Here is a 20,269-nt window from a genome sequence, read left to right as displayed (position 1 = left end):
GGGACCGGGCCCCGGGCGAGGGACAGCTCTGGAGTCTGACGGCTGTGCAGCTATGGGGCTGGATCTCTGCTCTACCTCACCCTAGCTCACTGACTGTGGGCAAGTGACCATCTAAGCCTCAACTCCCTTTTTTTTATTCCCTTGGGAATTAAAACCGAGTACAGAGCAGGTAAGAGGCTGGCACGACGCCTGGCACACGACAGCCGTTTACTGGCTCCCCTGCAGTTTGCTGGTCTGCAAAGTCACTTAGAGGTAAGACCATCACTAAGGCCCTTCCTTAGTAATGTCATGGCGACCAGGACTCAGCCCAGGCCACGCTGGCCAGGGAGGCAGACACAGAACCAAGTGATGACAGTCGGGGTCCCAGGAACCTTCTGGGAGAAGCCTGGGGGCAGTAGGAACACAGGAGGGCACCAGCCTGGGCCGGCGGCGCTCGCCTGGAGGAGGGAACAGAAAGCGAAGCTGGACTCGAAGGGATGAGCAGGATTCGGCCGGGGGGGAGAGGGTCAAGAGCTCCAGGCAGATGGACACCAGCACCCAAAACCCCAGTGCTCAGTTCTCTGGCCCAGCGTCTTCAGTGTGCAGCTTCGAAGGCTGAGGCCCCCAGCACGAGTCAGCCTCTTTCAGAGCCCAGCACTACGGCCCGCTCGGGCCCTGCCTGCACGCAGGCTGCCTGCACCCCCAAGCCCAGGCCACACCAGAGACCCCTCCGTCTGCTCCCTCACGTCGGCGTCTGTGCTCTGCTCTGAGTCTAGCCTCCACCCCCCGTGCTCTGGGGACAGCGGACACAGGCCCACCTTGTTGGGATGCACCGCTCGCCGCAGGTTCTCCATCCACTTGTCCCGCTCGGCCGCTGACCGGCAGGAGAAGCACTTGCTTCCTGACGACGTCGTCACCTGTGGGGGACGGGCAGGACAGCGTCACGGGGAGGGGAAGGCAGCAAGGAGGCGTGATGGAGGACCTCCAGGACTTGGGGGAGTTTGGCTGCCGGGTCTGACCGCACCCCAGCCCCAGGCAGGAGGCAGAACAACGACCCCCATATTTCACATTTGCGGGTGGTGCACCGAGACCTGGGGTCCCAGAGCAAGACAGTGACAGGAGGGTGGCCCAGCCCCGTGCCAGCTGGTGCCTGGTCCTGGCTCCTCACCCCTGCCTCAGTGCCCTCTGACCACAGGACAGCATCTTTCTGAGTCCAACCTCATTCTCCTGGAGATGGTGGGAGGCAGAGGGCACGGGCCCCCGCACGAGTCAGAGAGCAAGGCTTCACCCAAGTCTCCCTCTAGCGGTGGAGCCACAGGCACCTAGCAGACAACCACGGGTTGGCACGAGGGTCACCTTGGTCCTCAGCGGACACCTGCTGGTGATGCTTCTCTTGCCAAGTGACAGTGACAGCAATGGCAGTCACAGAAGGCTAACCTACTTGGGGCCAGACTAGAGCACTGAGAACTGGGCTGTCTGGGTGTGCTGGGCCCTGGGGTCCTGCCTGGAACCCTTACCCTCCCCTCCCTGTCTGACTTGCCCACCTTCTGGTCTCCTCCGGGTGAGCAAGCCCAGCCCAAGCTGTTCCTGCCCTGTTCCCGCTGTCCCCGGCACGCCGAGGTCTCCACCAGGGAACCAGACGCCTTATCTAGCCATTCACGGGCCTGCAGAAGCCACAGCACCCCCTGCTGTGGACCAGTGGGCAGGCACCATCTTCAGCCCGCCCCAGAGAGAAGTCAGAGGCCAGAAGGAGCCCAGCTGGGCCAGGAGTCCCGAACCAGAAACGGCACCCAGTGGGCACAGGGCTAGGGCAGATGCCAGGCACCACCCTCCTCTTCCCCTGGAGCTGGGGGTGCCGGGAGGTTGCCCTATTAGTCCCAGGGTCGTGCCTCTGTCAGAAAGCTCTCCTAATTATGCAAGACTGTTGGGGGTGGGAGAAACAGTCCCAGAAACAGAGGTGGGAAGAGAACATGAATAATTAGAAAAGCAATTAGGAACTCCCAGCAACACCTGCGACATTAGTTACCCTGGCTGTGGCTTGGCCTCGGGCTTGTAGGGTGACCTTTGACATCGTCTTGCCCTCACTGGGCCTCAGATTCCCCATCTACAGGGAAGCACTGGACAGGTGATCCTCGGTAACAGCCCTGTCAGGTTGGGTGGCTGACCCTCTGCTCTCAAACCTTGGGTCACAGAACGCCGGGGCAGGAAAGATTCTGGCTTTCACCACGCAGAGGCAGGGACAGGGCCAGAAAAGGGGGCACTCCCCACTGCCCTACAATGCACTGGAGTGGTTTTGCAGGAGGGGTGAGCAGGCCTCGAGACCAGCTCTGGGGCTTGAGCCATTCCACATACGCCTTGAACTCCCTCCCACCCACTTGGACCTCTTGCACTTCCCAGCATGGGGGACAGTGCTGGTCTGTCTCCAAGGAGGCCACAGAGCAGGAATGAAGCCCCCGTCTCCCAGCTCCACTTGGTCTCTTAGGAGGCAAAAGCTATGACAGATTCTGGCAGCTGTCCCAAAGAGCCTGGCCCCTGCGGAGGCCATGTAGCACTCTAGGCGGGCGTCTGGAGGAGACCTGGCCTCGCGGGAAGAGGACACCAGTACCCGCCCCGCCCCTGCGGCAGGACCCACCTCGAAGCAGTAGTCCTGGCCCAGGATGCTGCTGTGCACTGGCTTGATGACCACCTCCTCCTCCATGCTGAGGTCCAGCGCCTCCACCGCGCTGCTAGGGCTGAGCAGGGACTCGTGCGAGCGAGACTCCTTCAGCCTCGGCATCAGATGGGACCTGGGGGGAGGGCAGCAGGGTGCGTCAGGTCAGGCCTGCCCTGTCCCCTCCCTCCCCTTCTCCTCCAGGAAGCCCGCCCAGAACCCCCCATTTGGAGGCAATCACTCCCCTCAACTCCCACGGTCCTTTCTGTCGTAAGGTAGAGTTGGGGGGAGGCGACATCATGGGGCTGGAGTCATGGAGACCAGCCAGTCCCTTTGCCCCAAGGCAGGACTCTGGGTAAAGGGCTCAGCCCCTAAGTGGCGGGGGGCGGGGGGGGGTGGCCGGGGGTGCTGGCAGGGAGGTAAGGAGTTGAAAGTCAGCACTGGGTGCAGGGTAGGGCTGGACCTGGCTTCTCAGCAGCCCGAGACCCACAGAGAAGAGCGGACCTGGCCCAGGCAGCCTTCTGGGGGTCTGGTGCCTTCCCCATCCCATCCCCTCCCCTCTGCTCCAGTCCCCATCCAAAACAGAAGCAGTTGCCCTGTTCCAACATTTGTCCAGGACATCACTGCCGACAGAACCCTTTCTCGTACACCATCCCACTCTGTCCACTGGCCCCAGGCAATGCAGGAGCACCGGGAACTCTGCTGCTCCTTTCTTACAGACCGTGAGGCTCAAAACAGAAAGGATGCAGCCATCTCTGCACGGTGCCCAAGAGCTGAGACTCAGACAGGGTCCACAGGCTGGGGTTCGGGGGTCAGGCCAGAGTCAGTGGGTCCAGCACAGGCACAAAGAGCACAGGTAGTTCACTCCACCTGATGCCCAAATGGAACCTGGACCCACTGCTCACCTACCACGTGGCCCTAGACAAGTCACTTCCCCTCTCTGAGCCTCAGTTTCCTCGGCACTTCACGTGGAAAGCGCCTTAGATGGCATCTGCTCCGGTGCTCGATAGAGTCCACCTTGGAAAGGCAAACGTCCCTTTCCAGAGTCAACAGGACACACAGCAATGCCCCACTGGGCCCCCTCCCACAGCCGGGGCACAGGAAAAGCCAGAGGACCAGCCAGGCTTGCAAAGACCACCCCGGGAGAGGCTGGGCAGGCCTCGCCCCTACTCATGTCCGCAGTCCAAACCCTGGCCTTAGCTCACCCAGACCTCCTTCCCCCAACACCCTCTGCCTTTCAGCTCCTGGCCTCCGGGTCCAAGGCTCAGGCCATCATCTCTCCCTGTCTCGCCAAAGACCCTCTCTCAGGTCAGTGAGGCCTGGCAGGACCACCACAGACCTCCCTGTAGGGCACATACACCCCGTAACCCATTTCCATAACCACCTGTGGTAAGAGGGCCTGAGGTCCACCATGTGTGGACCCAGGAATCCAGAGATGAGCCGAACAGACCCTGCCCAGAGGGCTTCACAGGCTGACAGAGACCACCCTCTAGCCCCTATACTTCTCCATGGCAACAGCCCTCCCTGACACGCTGTCCTGTGCTAGGCACTGCATGGGAATCAGGGCTGCAACTGGGACCCCAGCTCTTGGGGACCTCACAGCCCAACCCAAGAGACCCAGTCGGGCTCCCCCAGCTGCTCCCCCATGCCCAGCACGAAGCTGGCGCAGAGCAGGGCTCAGATCCCTGGAGCCGAGTCAATGCCCTCAGGCAGGACTCCTGAAAGCTCCCAGGGGAGCAGACCAGAGGGAAGCTGTGAGGCAGGCTAAAGTCAGGTTAGAACCCAGCCAAACCTCCCCAGGACGCATTCGAGGCCCAAGGCCACTGGCACGCACAGCTGTGGTGCCTCTGCTCCTCCAGAACCCTCTCTGGGAGACCACACCGCACACACGCACTGCTGCGGCCACGCCAGGTGCTGACAGCCTTCTCCCGGTGACAAACCCTCCACGTCCTGCTCGAACGGCCCAGCCTCCTTCCCATCACGGCACTGACCAATGTGGTGGCTGGGTCTGCCATCCACCTTGTTGAGATTCCACCCTGGGCCTCCCTCCATACCTCAGTACAAGGGACGCCCTACCTCAGTTGCCAGGGAAATCACCCACCTCGGAAGGGCTGAGACCCAGAGCCCCCAGGCCCGCTGTCCAGGGCTGAAAACCCAGCCCACCGATCAAGATCAGGCTGCTTTCTGGCCCAGCCCGGAAAGCCCTGCCAGGTAAGATGCTGGGAGCTGGGGCGGGTGGAGCGGGCACCCAGGAAGTATTCTACATAGGGAGGAGCTGGCAGGCTGCGGCACCGCCTCCTGCCTGGGGCACCTGAACGAGCCGGCGGGGGAGAGGAGAGAGAGGCACACTCAGCAGACAGGGCCTGCCCAGGGAGACCCGAGGGGGCCTTCGTTCTACAGCCCAGGAGCCCAGCGGGCCCAGGCCAGACCCCAAAGCAGCCAAACCCCGGAACCTGTGGCTGCAGAACCCTCCTCTTCCTTCCCCACCATCCTGCCCCACAAGCAGGCCCCAACTGGCCCAGGCCTCACTGGGAAGGTTCCTGACAGAATGGAGGACTACGGGAAGCTCAAGGCTAAGGCATTCTGGCCGCAGCTGGGCAGCCCTGACACTCCCCACCTCCCCAGGGATTCTCTAAGTGGGAGGACCTGAAGCAGGGGCCGCACCCACCCCCGCAGCCCAAGCTCACTGCGGGGGGTGGGGGGTGGGGTGTGTCCAGGGAGGCCCAGTGGCTACTCCTAGATCTCCCAGGTGCTTCTGGGAGTAGAGTTGAGGGCCAGGCTCTGACCACTGCCCTATGATGGGGCAGGGCTAGTGGGCCTTTGCTCTCTGACTCACAGGCAGACGCATATCGTTCTCGCTCAGCCTGCAGTCCACCTGCCCCCAGCTCCCCACAAGGCTCGTGGGGGAGAGAAAGGGGCACCTATTCACCAGGCCCTGACGTGCAGCTCTGGGCCCAGAGGGGAGCTGGTCTGCTGTGACCCTGCAGGGTGGGACCTCCTGGCACAGGGGACTGCTCCTGTGGCAGTGACTGGTAAGCTAGATGACTGGGGCTCAGGGAGGGAAAATGGTCACTTGGTCACTGGACCCAGCAGGCCCACCTCACAGCCTAAGATCCACCTCTTCCAGGAAGCCAGCCAGCCCTGTCCCAGGCCCACAGCACAGCACCCCCTAAAACTCCACCGCAGGGACTCCTGTCCCATCAATCACCCACGGCAGGCCTCGACCCGGCCTGCCTCTGCTCCAGCCAGCATTGTTTTGGGCACTTCCTTTCTCACCTCCAGCTCCTGCCTTCCCAGGCTGGGCCAGAAGCCCATCCCGGGAGGGACCATGCTCCAAGAGGGCAGCGAGCAGGCACGGTGTCCCTACCCAGGAAGCTTGGTGGGCGCCCACCTCCACTTGGCCAGGGCACCCAGCTGGTCACTTTCAACTGCACACAACTCTGCCAGGAACACTCATCTACCCATTTCACAGAAAGGTAAGATGGGCTCAGGGAGCAGCAGTCCCTGCATCTGCTCGAGGCCCCCTGCTGGAAGGAGGACACAGGTTGGTCTGGGAGCCCTGCCCATGGCTGCCCTCTGTGGTGTGGAGGTCTGTGCTCTGACGCCATCGTATGCAGGGCCTCTGCTGCCCTGAGGCTGGGGTGGGAGAGAAGCTGGCCCAACACACCCACTGTGTGGCCTCCCCCAGTGCTCAGCTCAGTCTGTGACGGCACCCGCCGGGGACCTCCTGTGGTATCTGGGGACCAGAGCCTCAGTCTTTGGTGAGATGGCACCAAGGAAGACAAAATCCGTTGCAGGGGACCTCTGCTCGTGCAGGTTATCCCCACAGCCCAGGTCTGAGCTACTCCTCACAACAACCCTGCCAGGGACACCACACTGGGTCAGAGAGGCCACAGAACCAGGTCTCACGGCAGTGCTGTGGGCTCCACGTGCCTGGCCCTCCTTACCTGGGCCAGGCTCGCCCTGGGCTGTGCCCGCAGGAAACAGCACACACAGCACTTGGCTGAACCCTCACAAGGCTGAGAGGAGGATGCCCACCGGACCCCGGTGAGGCCTGCTTCAGGGAAGGCAGGTGACCGGCTCAGGGTCTCAGCTTCCTCCTGAAGTGACCCCTGTTTGTGCCCCAACCCCCCCCAGGGGCCCTTTCCTCATCTGAAAGATAAAGGACTCACGCTCTGTCTCAAATAGCAATAAATGGTAACACGCACACACTGAAGCGCTGGAGAGAGGGTCTGCAGGGAGAGGCATTCCCCCAGGCGATGGAGTCATGAAGAGGGGCTTTCCCATCAAGACCACATGGGCTCAGCTGCAGCCCTGCTGGCCGGGGTGCATCTGCCTGTCCCACCTCACCCGGGGCTCCTCTTCCCCAGGGGTCACGATTCCCTCAGGCAGGCCTCCAGGCACAGGCAGTCCCCTCCACCTAGAAATCCCCCTGTCCTATCCAACCTTCAATACCCAGCATCAGATCCTCTTCTTCCAGGAAGCCTTCTCAGACTCCCAGGGCAGAGAGCGACCTCAAACCCTAATGTTCATTAGGCTGTGCTGGGAAGGCCTGTCACAGAGCTGTCTCCTTACCAGGAAGGGGGCTCCTCGTGGGGAGGGCTGGGTCTGGATCAGCGCTAAGATTCAGAGTTCCTGGATCAAAGCCCCAACACCGCAGGAGCTGAGGTCAGCTAAGCCTGGGGGAGGGGGAGGAGGTCAGCTGGGATGAGGACAATCCTCCCTGGTCCCTCAGACGCTGTTAGTGGGAGAAAGCACCGGCCTTCGGGGCAGCCGCCTGCTCACGGCCAGTTCCCAAGAGCAGCACCCTGGTGCTTGCCCAGAATCTCCAAGAAACACCCCTCCTCTTGACCTGTCCAGGTATGGGGCGCTCCCTCCATGTCTCCCAAGGTCAGGGGCTCATCCAACCCTCTGTGGCTGCACCCTCCATCACAGCCGCATCCTCCCGAGACCATCCCAGACCCAGCTGATGCTCTAGACCTTCGACAGCCCCCCAGTCACTAGAGGCCTCATGTCCCCTGCAGTCCCCCCTTCCTGACCTGGACCAGCTGTTCAGGTGGCCTTTACCTGCGTCCTCCATGCCATGGAATCCTCACACTTCCTGGGAGGGGGGGTGGTGCCACGATTCTCAGGTCACAGACAGGAGAGCCAAGGCCACAGGGGAGGGAGGCCTGCCCTGACCTCCTCTGCCTCTGAGAGGTCTTGGCCAGGGCCTGGGGGGCAGTGGAGGAGGGGGGCAGTGCCCTCCCACCAGATGGGCCCCTCTGCCCAACATGATGTCACTCCTGCCCTCGGCACTCCCCTCACAGCCTACGGAGAATCAAGTCTCAGTGCTTCACCCTGGGGTTGAGCCCTCCCCGAAACTCTACCCCTGCCACACCACACCCTGGCAAAGGACCTAGACTCTCCTCGCCAGCGGGTCCCAGGCCAGCAGGAACTCCCTCCCTCTGGGGGGACCTCTGCCCAGGCTGTTTCCTGAACCCGTCCCACCCTTCCCTCCACTCTCTGCCCGACAACAGCCTTTCTTGTCAGCGTTCAAAGCCCAGTCCGAATGCAGCCACCATCACACTGTCCCTGGTCTCTCCAGACAGACAAGTGCTCACACCCGGGCCGGGTGGCTGAGCCCCACTCCACACCACTTTCCCACCTGTCTCCTTACCTAGTTCTCATGAGAACCCATCAGGACTGAGGTACCGCACCTCAGAAAGGCCAGGTGTCGTGCCCAAGATCGCACAGGCAGCAAGTGGCCAAGGGGGACTGGAACCCCGTTCAGCAGACTCCAAGCCTAACGCTGTCCGCCCAAGCCTCGCCTTCCCCTCTGCCCACAGGCGGCCACGCAGGGCCACAGCCAGCTGACCTGCTCGCCGTGACCCGCTTCGCTCCAGGTCGGGTGGAAGAGCCGCGGGGCTGGCTGGGGTCGGGCAGCCGTTCCCAGGGCCCAGGGCCCAGGAGCCCGGGAAATGTGGGCACGCCACAGGCACGGGCGGAGCCGCTGTTGGAGATATAGCCAGGCACCAAGAGCAGCCCACTGTGAGGGCGGGGCGGGGGGGGGGGGCAGGAACAACGGGACATTGTCCTGGCTCCTGGGCCACAGCCTTATCTGATAGCCTTCCAGCCAACCCATGAGCTGTTTTTCAACTCCGTCCTTTTTTCTCTTAAAAGGTTAGTGACACAAAAGTTTAGCAAATTCCCTATTATTTCAAGGAGGGAGGAGACCTGAAAATAAAACTTGTGATAATTAAAAAGCCCTATATGACACGGGGAGGATGTTCCCAGCTACGGGTGGGGTGAGTTGAGTGGGACTGGATAGCCTGGAAGGTAAGAGGCTCAGAATCTCCTTCCAAACCTCAAGGGGCAGAGGGAGCTGCCGTGTGCCTGCCCCCAGAGGGCAGGGCCGGGACCAGGAGAGGCCAATTCCAGCTCAGTCACACTGTCCCCAAATGGGCCAGCCTGGTTTGGTTTTAGAGGAGCGGGCACCCTGTCTCTGGAGGCATGCAAGCAGGAGCTGGGAGCTCTCTTTCAGACATGTCGAGGAGGCGCTGCCCGCGCTGCTTGGGGGCTGCTGGCATAACAGACAGGCAGGCAGGCAGGCAGGCAGGCAGCGGAGTTAAGCCCCAGGGATAAACACGCAGCCCACACACCTGCCGCTGGGAACGGGCGGGAGGGCAGCAGGCCCTGGCGCCAAGGGTGCCCGGCTGTAGGAGCAAATCTAGTCTCCATTCCCTATAAAACACACAACCATGAGTACTTTTAACTCGTGCCACTCTCTAGGACTCAGTTTCCCCATCTCTAAGCGGGGAGAACTGACGTGCCTTCCTCCCAGGGCTCCTGAGAGCGTCAACTGAGACAAGGCAAGGAGGTGCTCGGGGGAACAGGGGTCAACGCCAGCGACCACACCAGTCACTCATGCCGGTCCCCATCCTCTTTTGTCTGCTCTAGTCACTGCCTCATGCCAGACACCCCTGTAGGAGCGCGGACACAGCTGTGAACAAGGCCGATTAAGGATTACACACCGGCATCCAGGCTGACGTTTCTAGGGGAGATGACACTCCTGATGTTTGGGGTAACGAGACAGGGATTTTGCAGGCCATTCTCTGTTCCTTTCCCCTGACCACTCAAATCTCTTACCTTCTCCAGGCTCAGTTTCCCCCATCTGCAAACAAACTACATCCAGCCAAATGCTCTGGGATGCCTCCAAAAAGCCCCCCCTAAAAACAAAAACGCAATAAAAGCCCCTAATTTCTTGAAGTGAAAGGAAGAAAGAGGGTGTCTGTGGGTGGGCAGGAGACCTTTCTGAGGGCCCACTTTAGCCCTTCGGCCTGTGACCCCGAGACCTGGCCTCTCACCTGCACGCCTGTGTGGTCTCACGCCACTGCCTACAGCCACAACCAGGCCTGGACGGGGCAGAAATCCTGGACAAGGTTGGTCTCCACGGAGGAGGTGCCCACTTGAGGGCTGGCAGAACCCGTGGACTCTGGAGTCGGTCAGAACATGCCAACCATGTTTCCACCTGTCACAGCCAGGCAGGTCCAGGGAGCTGTGCCCACAGTAGAAGGAGCCAGGTCCCGGGGCACAGTCAGGGGGAGGGCGCTGACCTCCTGAGAATCAAGCAGCATGACACAAACAAGGCAGAAAGCCCCCCTCCTGCCCCCCGCACACCCAGAACACCCAGCGGAGCCATCCCTCCCCCAGGCCCAGCCTTGCCCTGCTGGCCTGGGGACCGGCTGCTGAGGTCAGCGCTCACTCCTGGCCCCGCTGGGGTCCCAGGGGAGGGGAGAAGAATGCAGCTGCCTGGGGGCCCCCAGGACCCTGGGGAGACAGAGCCTGTCCTTAAAAGGCAGGGAGGCTGGCCGCCCTGCCTGGGAAGGCTTCCTGGGCTTCCTGGGATGACAGGCCGTCTTGGCCCAGGGCTCTCTCAGTCCAAGGCAGAGGGGCAGATCCCAGCAGTCACTAGAACCAGTGTGAGCCCATCCGCACACTCACACTGAGCCCTGGGCTGGGAGGTGCCCGGTCTCCTGCCTCACCCTATCCCTGGGAGCCTGTGCCTTCCCGACACCGCAGGGCTGACTTGGAAAAGGAGAGTCCACACGCCGGCAACCAAGACAGGAGGACAGGATGTCTCCTCACGTGCCACGGCTACAGCGCGGCCCGAGGCCGGGCTCCAGGGTGCCCCGTATATGCTGAACGATCGACACTGTGGTAGCTGCTGCTTTCTCACCTGCTGAGCTACTTCAGAGACTGTGACCGAACCCCCAACATGTCAACTCCCCATTAACATAAGGGACCATCCACTAACCACCACTATTCCTCCTCCCAGCCGCCCAGAATCCCGTCAGCGAAACCTCCTTGCTGCCTGTTGCTGACGTGGGGAGAGGCCAGGGACATGAGGGGGCTGCTTCTGGCCCCTGAGCTGGAGAGGCGCCCCTCAGCATCCTGACCATCCCCCATCCCACCCTTTCCACTATAATTCTGCAGCCTAAGGGAGTTTGCAAAGAACATTCAGGGACACATTTACCTCCCCACATCCCTACATCTTTTTTCGGGGGAGAGGGGAGGGCAAGGGGCACACAGAGAGAGAAGAAACAAAAAACTTTCTATCTATTCCCCCAAGTTATCCCGCAGCCTGAATAATTTCCGGTTTTTAATCAATAGTTGTCAGACTTGTCAAATGACTTCGGGGACCACAAAGGAGTTTTTAAACATTCATAAACCTCAGCAGAAGAGCAAAGTGCCCTGAATTTTAAAAGAAGAGCATCTGAGGAACATTCATTGAATAGGATGAGATCTGGGCAAATCGAAAGCGAGTTGAGGGCCAAGTGCTCCTGCCGCTGCTGAGCGGGGACAGCTCTCCGTCCCTTCCTGGTCCCCAGGAGAAACCGCCGAGCCCAGCCCGGCCGCTCAGGAAGATTAAGGAGAATGACACCCCAAACCCTAAGGTCCCCTCAGCTCCCCCAAGTAAAGCACCCCCAGGCAGGAGCACAGCAGCAGCCCCATCTGGCCCACGGCCCGGCACTCGGCTCCTCCACTAGGAAGACTCTGGAGAACGGTCGAGGCCCCGGCCGTGCGTCTCTTCCCTGCGAGCTCAGTCTGTGCCAGTCTCCTCCTCACATGTGTGAACACGGCCCGTGCATCCCCTTGGTCCCATAGATCACACCGCCGAGTGTGGGACTAGCTTCTGACTCGTTCCCCCACCTCCACCCAGGACCATAAATACCAACAGCTGCCTCAGGCCCTGGGGACCCACGACCCAAGTGGGGAAGGATGACGAAATGAAAACAAAGAACTGAAAACCAAGGCTTCCATTCCCCAAGGAAGCAACTTCCCTCTTGCTTACCTAATTCCTCCCAGCTCTCCACCTCCAGGAAGCCCTCCTAGGCTCAGCAGACCCCTCCAAAGAATGTCATCTTCTCCCCTCTTACCCCTCCATCCCAGACCCAGGTGCCGTGCCAGGTGGTCTTCTGGCGCTGTGCAAGTCATTCACGTTAGGGTGACAACGCGATCTGGGGACTGTCCTTCCCCCATCCCTGGGCATTAAGCTTCCTACCTCAACCAAGGACCAGCCACGTGTCAACACAGCCCCAGCCCCTGGCACCATGCTGGTTGATGACTGGTCTAATGTGGTGAGGCCTCCTTCCTTAAAAACAAACACACGTAAACATAAAGTTCTGTGACTTTGGTCAAATTAAATAACCTGCACGTCTCAGTTTCCTTATCTGTAAAATGGGGGAGACATCACCTTTGGTGCTACAGGTGTAACCTGACACGCAGGGAGCCCTGCTTTACCCTGGGCATTCTGCCCCTTCCCACCTTGCAGCACTTCTCCTTTAAGTAGGCACCTCCACGTCCCCATTTAAGGAGAGACGGGCACCCTAGGTTCTAGCAGCAATGCCCATCTCCTGTCCCGCCACCACTTAGGACAGGGGGGCTCTGCGGCCTCAGGGAGATGAGGCAAAGACACGAAGGGGAAGGGGCATGGGCCAAGGGAGCACAGACCTCGGGTTGGTCTCTCCTGCACCTCAGTTTTCTCACCTGACAAGTGGGCCGCGCTGCCCTCCTCCCAGAGCCTGATGGAGGTCTGACATGCGAACACCCACCCCGCCTGGTTTGAGCTAATCCAGCGCCCCAGTATATAGTTACTGAGTGCCTCCAGCATGCCAGCGCTAAGTCTGGGGGCCTTGGGACCCCAGCTCCCCATCCTCCCAAAGCCTGGTGTCTGGGAGTCCCAGCAGGGCATCAGAGCTCTGCTTCCCAGACCGAAACTCACAGGAGACAGCCAGGAGTGCTCAACAGCAGCAAAAAAGCAGGAGCGGGGCGGGGGGGGGGGGGGGGGGGGGGGGAGGGGGGGGCGGGGGCAGGGGTGCTGACAATAAGCCACAGGCTCCCAGGCCGCCAGCAGAGGCAAAAACGCATGTCAAAAGCAGGGCGTGGCTGCCGAGTTCCTCCTGCTCCTAGTGACCCATCCGTGGCTCTCCAGCTCCCGCCTCACCCACGACAGCCCACACACCTGGCACGTGCACCAGGCGGGCCCTGGCTCCGCGGGTTTTTTTTGGGTTTTTTTTGCGGTACACGGGCCTCCCACTGTTGTGGCCTCTCCTGTTGCGGAGCACAGGCTCCGGACACGCAGGCTCAGCGGCCATGGCTCACAAGCCCAGCCGCTCCGCGGCATGTGGGATCTTTCCGGACCGGGACACGAACCCGTGTCCCCTGTATCGGCAGGCGGACTCTCAACCACTGCTCCGCATTTAGCGGACTCCATTGCTTATGCGGCCCAGCCGCCCAACTACAGTTAAGGAAACATGCCCTGAAGCCGTGAGGAGCTTCCCAAGGCCAGAGAGTGTGCCCGACTCCAAGAGCCCACCCTCTTCCCGCCCCCCCCCACCGACTCCAAGAGCCCACCCTCTTCCCGCCCCACCCCTCCCCCGCTGACTCTAGGATAAGCTAGCCCTGCCTGTCATTTGCCACTGGTCCACAGGATTCCAACCAGCAATGCCTTAAATACAGCCTCCAAGGTGCATCCCAACCCAGCCACACTGGGCTGTGCACGTACACTCAGAATGTGCCCAGCAGCAAGTGTGCCTTATCCATCAATGCCCAGCTCAAAGACCACCCCTCCGTGCTGCCCACCCCCCCCACAGAAGAACCGACACCTTCCTCCAGGGTTTCCCCTAAGCACTCCACCCCTGCGAAGTGGAGGCTCAGGGAGGGAGGTCCAGCAGCTTGCTCAAGGTCACAGGTCACAGGCACCGGGGCAGGGCTGGAGGCCTGGCATCTGGGCTCCAACTCCAAATTCTTTTCACTGCCTGTCAACGCCTCAGGCTTTCACCAAACCTACAGGGATTGTGTGATTAAATGCACCAACTTTCAAGTAAAAAAATCATGGGTCACCAGAACTCCACTGAGCCCTGCCTTTGTCACCTCCCGTGTCACCTGTCTGGAAAATGGTGAGGACACATAGCTGTAGGAGTCTGATCCACCGGCAGCACCCCAGCAGTGGTAGTGAATGTGGGCAGGACTAAGGGACACGGAGACTTGTAAGAAGCCAGGCACAGGGCTGGCACTTCACAGCAGCGGCTCATTTGCCCCTCACGACCCCTCCACAGGACAGTGTGTGACAAGCCAAACTCCCGACTTCTCTGGTGACGGGGTACTTCCCCAGTAGAGACTGCCGCATCACAGGGGCCTGGCTCCGGACAACCGTTTCAAACATTTAAGCTGGAGCAAAACATACCCCAGGCTCAGACACACCGCCGGCCTGCAGGCCAACGGATCAGGGAGCAGGCAGAGGCAGGGAGAAGGAGGGAAACAGAAGAGTCCAGCTGGGACCCGGGGCTGGGGCAGGGAGGACACGACCCCCAAACCCCAGCGCAGCCCCACCCAGGGCAGCCCCGGGCCCGGCGACTCGGAGCAAAGGCCAAGCTCATTTCCCGGTTCGGTTCTCGGTGCAGACACAGAGACCACCAGGCCTGCTCGTGGAAAGGAGCCACTGACACTGGGTTTCCTCTCTTTCAAACACTAAAAACAGCAACACCACTCCTTGGTTTCTCGCTTTTTGTCGGGCCATCCTAATTGCTTCCACATTCTGGGCCGGTGGTGGACGTCCACAGAGAGGCAGAGGCACCATCGCTGGGGAATGACTGAGTCCCTCCCGAAACCGGGCACCCTCTCTGACCGGCCGCTCCCACCCGCCTCAGTTCTCCCTGGGCCCAGGAGGCTGGTCAGGGGCCGAGACTGGCAGCCTCCCTCCTGCCTTCTTTCCTGGCCTCCCTCACCCCAACCTCCGCTCAGGCCATCAGGTCACTCACCATCCCTCAGCGCAGCCACCAGGCTCTCCAGGCCCAGGCCAGCCACCCCGCTGCCCGCTGTCCCCCACCGGGCCCAGCCAGTCCGGCCCTGCTCTGGTCCTAGACATACCATTCCAGCCCTGTCCGCTGGGACTGATCATAGCTAGTCAAACAAAGGCTAAGTTCCAACTCTCCGTAATGTGCTTTTAAAGGGCCAGTGTCCCACTTGGGTTGCTGGGGACTTAAAGACACACCTCCCTTTTTCTGTACAGGAAACAAGACAGCTAAAACCCAAAAATCCCTCAAAAGTCATGATCAGATTAGAGGCCTTGGGAAGATTTTAGACAAAATGCACGATAGTAAAAATCCGAATTTCATCTGAAGAACCCCCAAAACCCCAAAACAAGGAGGGTACGTCTCAAGAATAAGAGTGGGAAGGGCAGAGTTTTTAAGCACTCACAACGGGTCGGCACAGCACTCAGCACTTCACAGCAGCGTCTCATTACTCCTCACAACCACACCACAAGACAGGCAGCGGCTGGACTCATCTTACGGAGGAGGAGGACGCGGCGGGCAGAGGCTCCTGACTCGCCCAGAATGGCACAGAGCGGCCCAGCCAGGGCCCAGCCACGTGAGGTCAGCCAAAGCCAGGATTCTTCTCCCACCTGCTCCCTCCAGAGGCCCCTCCTGTTCCATATCGACTAGCATCTTGCCTTCAAAAACGCAGGCGAGGAGGAGGAATCATTTGTCACAGGTGCCCAAACACTGGGCTTTCAGTCTAGGCCTCCAAACCTTGTGAGGTGGGTTCTACTCTTTCCCCCTTCTCACAGATGAGAAGATTGGAAATCATGAGGCACAGGAAAGGCAAGGAGAGGGAGGAGAAAAGAGGGGGTCCGCAGCCCCTCCAGGGGTGGGGCATCCAACAGCCAGGCCCTCGTCCCTTCCCAAACAGGCTCTACAGTCAGAGAGGGCAGGTAAGGGAGCCGTCCTTCCAACCTCAGGGTTCAGGCAAGCAGACCAAGGTCCAAAGGAAGGGAAGAGGCGGCTGCAGGGATGGGGGCTCTCCTGGGGCCCCTAGGCTCCAAGGGTGGGCAGGGGAGAGGAAAGGAGAGACGTGACGGCCTGGGCCTCAGTACCTGGTCTAGCAAGCCCTGCAAGAAAGATGGGTCATTTCCGGGCACCAGGAGTGGTTGGGCAGCCCATAGGTGCTGTACAGCCATCCTATCAGAAAGGCCAAGGCCAGGCGGAGTCCTCAGACCTAACTCTGCAGGGGCCAGGTCATTCAAGGGTCTACCACCCTCAGTACGCTTCTGTGGAGCCTGGCAGTCAAGTAAGTCTGAAGCCGTGTAGCCTGGTGGTTAAGAACATGAGCTCTGAAGCCAGACTGTTCAAATCTGGACTGTGCCACTTGCGACCTTTTGTTCTTGGACAAGTCATGTCACCTCTCTGGGACTGTTTCGCCCTCTGCAATAATAACAGTACTCAGCCTCACGGGCTTGCTGTGAGGAGTCAATGAGTTACAGAACAAAGCCTGGCTTCCAGTGAGCACTTAATAAAGACCGGCAGGTTTAGCTACGATGAAGGACACTGCCCCAGGATATGCTGGGAGACACAAAGTGGGAAACTAGCTTCCTGGGTAGTGACCCTGGGAAAGTCACATCTTTCTCTGGGCCACAGTTTATTTCTGTAAAGAGGGGGTCCAACTGGGACCCTCAGTGACTACCAGGAAAGACCGCCCTCTAGCATGTCCCAGATGCCCACCGTCCTCCAGAAGCATCCAGGTCATAAGGCCATAAAGGCTGAGAAAGGCTGGGCTGTAGCCTGAATTCTTTGCAACATAAAAACAGCCCGACTCTGGCCCACCCCACCCCCCAGGCTAACTGGGGTCTGCTGGGTAGGGAGAGGGTGCAAGGGCGCAAAGCCACATGGCCTGTCAGGAGGCAGCACAAGGCATCACCTCTCCAGGTAGAGCCCAGCCCCACCCAGGCAGCTCTGGACCTCAGTCTCCCCACTCCCTAGTGAGGGGCGGGCCCTCGCCTCCTCAGGTGTCTCCCAGGGGACTTGCTGCAGCTGAGCTGGCTTTCCATATTGCCAAGTTTAGCAGCCATGCAAGCCCTGCGGCATAAAGAGCCTCCCAGAAGCCGTGGGCTCCCTGGGCCCCAAGAGTCCCCAGAGCTTGATCAAGTTCAAGGTCTGCCTCTTTCCATCTTCCTGGAGCCTAAAGCAACTGGTGTGTGTGCTGGGGGAGGGGGGAGGGGGGAAGGGGGAGAGATGAGCACTAGAGGAAACAGGGGCTAGGAGGCAGGAGGCATGCCTTGCAGCCCCAGCAGAGCACATGGCCACTATTCCTGAGGGGCAGTGGGGGACCAGGCCCCTTATACCCACCATCACCTCCTCATCTACAGAGTTAATCAGTCAGTCAGGAGTGGCGTGACTGGGAGGTCTGCGGGGCTGAGTGGCAATTCTAGTTGTGTTCCTCAGCAACTGTGGGACTTTGGGCAAGTTCTTCCACTTTCCTGAACCTCAGTTTCTTCAGGTACAAAATGAGGAAATACACTATCCTCGGAAGATAACAGGTGTAAAAACACTGGTTAACCAGGTGCAGAGAAAGCATTTAACAAAACCACTGGGGAACCCAAAGACTCAAATATCTGGGTGTCACTCATTCAACAGGAGCATTAGAGCTTAGGCTGTCCCCAACCCTACACTGTCTCCCCAGTAAGCCAAACACATTCTAACCCGCACCCCGACCCCACTGCACAGCCAAGCACTGCGGGGAGGTCAAGGTCCCAGCTACCCAAATATTCTGAAATAGACCTCAGACTTCTCCGGAGGCCAAACACACCAAGGAACCTTCCAGAGCAAAGCCACCGGTGCAGACCAAGTCCCGCTCTCAGCTCTGGGAAGGGCGGAAGGGCCCTCTGAGGAAAGCCAGGTGCACAGTGCTCTTCCTTAGGCGCCCCGGACTCAGAGAGATGGGGCAGGGAGTGGGGAGCACAGGGCTGGGTGACTGCAAGAGCAGAAAGCGAGCCCTCCAAGGAGAGAGGGAGACAGAGCTCAGAGAGCTACTGAAGACCACTGCGGGGGGCGGGGGCGCCCAATCCAGCCCTCCCCAGTACGGCTCTCTAGGGATTCCGCTCAGAGGCTCCTGATGCAGGCCCAAGGCGGGGGCCCACGGCTGGTGCACGGGGACCAGGACCCGGGACGTGTGAGCCCTCACCTGACCCTCCTCGGCTTCCCAGACGGGCCGCTCGCCCTGCGCTTCTCAGGCCCTGCCGCCTCCTCTTCTACTCACTTCCTTTCTACTCAACACACCTGGCCTGACCCCAGTGCTCCTCCCAAAGGTCTTCGTGTGACCAAAGCCAAACACAGTTCCTGTCCTCTCCGTACTCAACAGGACAGCTAGTTCCCTCCCTGAAACCCAGGCCACCACCCCCTCTGAGGTGCCTCCCCTCCCTCCCAGGCCACTGCCCTGCTTTCCCAGTACCGCACCACCTTTCCACCAGGTGCTGGAGTTTCTCAGGCTCTGACGTGGGTGTACTCTCCTTCAGTAAAACACTCTCCTTTGGTGATCGCATCCACGCCTTAGCTTTAAACACCTCCAGGGCTCAAGGCTCCAAAGTTTCTATCCCAGCCCTCCCCTCCTCTGCGCTCCAGACTCACATATCTAAATGCTGACGCCTCACAGAACCTCAAGTCTGAAATGTCCAAAGCAGAGCTTTGTCTCAGCAGCTTAAGCCAGGAGTCTCAGAAGCCAGCCACCCTCCCTTTCCTTGGCCTCCAGAACCCAATCCATCAGCAAATCCTACCGCTACCGCCTCTAAAATCTCTCACACCTGTCCACGCCTCTTCACCGGCCTTACCCCATCTCCCCACCCAGGAGTCAGAGGGACTCTTTAGAAAGGCAAATCAGATTATTTAACTCCTGGGCTAAAAACCCTCCAGTGACTCCCTACAGCAATTTGAATAAATCCGAACTCCTCCCCAGGGAAAGAAGTCTGCAAGAGTACTGGCCTACCCTCTGATCTCATCTGGCAATCCCCATCCCCCAACTGGAAGCCACTGCTTTCCCGCCCTCGGGGACTTTGCACTCACTGCTCCCTCAGTCAGGAGCTCTAGTTCCACCGCCTTCTCGTAAAGGCTGGCTTCAGGAGGCCGGTGGAGCTCAGTCCTCCCCCGGACCGCCCCCGCCCCGGCTACAACAGGTCCTGCCCCACCCCCATTACTCCCCACGGAAACACTTGGCTGTTTCCTTCACATCATCTTGTTCGTTCAGCCAGCAAATATTTATTAAGTGCAAACAGTGAGCCAGACACTATTTTAGGCACTGGGAATCCAGGTGCTGAATAAAGCAGACAAAAATCCTGACTGATATCACCCCATCTGGAATTACTGATGTGTTTCTCCACTCACTTCTGATTGCCTGTCTCTCCTGCCAGAAGGGAAGCTCTGTTGTCTTTCTGCATCCTAAGGGAGGGTCTGGCAACAACTCAGTAAGTATTTATGAAATAAACATGCAAAAACAAAGAAACAAAGAACAGGTCAGCAAGAGAACCAAACCCAGAAAGACACAAGAAGTCAAGAGCCACGCCTTCGCTGCCTTAAGGCAGACGCCTCTCACTACCCCGGGGTCTCAGGTGAGCAGGAAGGCTTCTGTGACACCCCAACCCTCCTAGGGGACAGACTAGATGCACAGTGGCAGCTGGTTAACCGTGGAGAAGAGGCATGACTGCAGGCATGCGCGGTCAGGGAGGGCTCCTAGAGAGGTGAATCTGAACACGGCCAAGCCCCACCCCGCCCCCCAAACCTAGGGAGAGGCAGAAAAACAAATTTGTGTTTTAGAGCTCTGATGTTCTTTGGTCGAGTAGAAAACAAGGAAAAAACCTGGCTCCAAAAAACCCTTTACTTTTAGTGTCTGGATCAATAAAAGTTTTGGGATTAAAGCTTCCCTCCTGCAATACTAACCGTCAGAGAGACAGCCTAGGATTATTAAATCTGTCTCCAAAAGGCAGCGGCTAGGAGCCCCCGCGGCTTCACCCCGCTCCTCACCTGCGCTGGGAGGCCCAGGCTAAGCGGACAGTAGCCCGAGGGCCCTCGCTGGCTCCTCAGCTTGGGGTCAAAGGCCCCTCCTCACAGCCCACCTTGCCAACCCCACCAGCTCCCTGGGCCTATAGATCTCCTTCCCCACAGCTTTAGCCTGCTTGCTTCCACCTCCTTGGTCCTCCGCTCACTGGGCTTCTCTCCACCCGGATCCCGAAGACTTTAAGCTCCCCGGAGGACTGGGCCTGGTTCCCAGGAGGGAGGAGCCAGTTAAGCAACCCGGCCGCCACCTTCCCCCTTCCTTCCAAGCCGGTGGGGG

General features: G+C 59.7%; 1 protein-coding gene across 13 annotated transcripts in view; it reads right to left on the bottom strand.

The window, feature by feature from the left end:
• Window positions 1–20,269, bottom strand: part of DAB2IP (DAB2 interacting protein) — a 172,954-nt gene that overhangs the window by 27,028 nt on the left and 125,657 nt on the right. For 12 of the 13 annotated variants that reach the window (XM_089913694.1, XM_022578839.3, XM_089913695.1 and 9 more), the window contains 2 exons: window positions 2,612–2,765; window positions 798–896 (listed from right to left, as the gene is read on the bottom strand). In XM_089913694.1, coding sequence (XP_089769820.1) covers window positions 798–896; window positions 2,612–2,765 — 253 coding nt within the window. Of the gene's footprint in view, window positions 1–797; window positions 897–2,611; window positions 2,766–4,730; window positions 5,121–20,269 lie in introns of those variants that run through there. The other variant, XM_089913699.1, reaches the window with a different exon arrangement.

Source organism: Delphinapterus leucas, chromosome 6 (genome assembly GCF_059928025.1).
Source record: "Delphinapterus leucas isolate spDelLeu-1000000601 "Yukka" chromosome 6, BTC_Dleu_Yukka2, whole genome shotgun sequence".
Lineage (NCBI taxonomy): Eukaryota > Metazoa > Chordata > Mammalia > Artiodactyla > Monodontidae > Delphinapterus > Delphinapterus leucas.
Note: the sequence above shows the minus strand (reverse complement) of the source record. Positions and strands in the feature narration are given on the sequence as shown.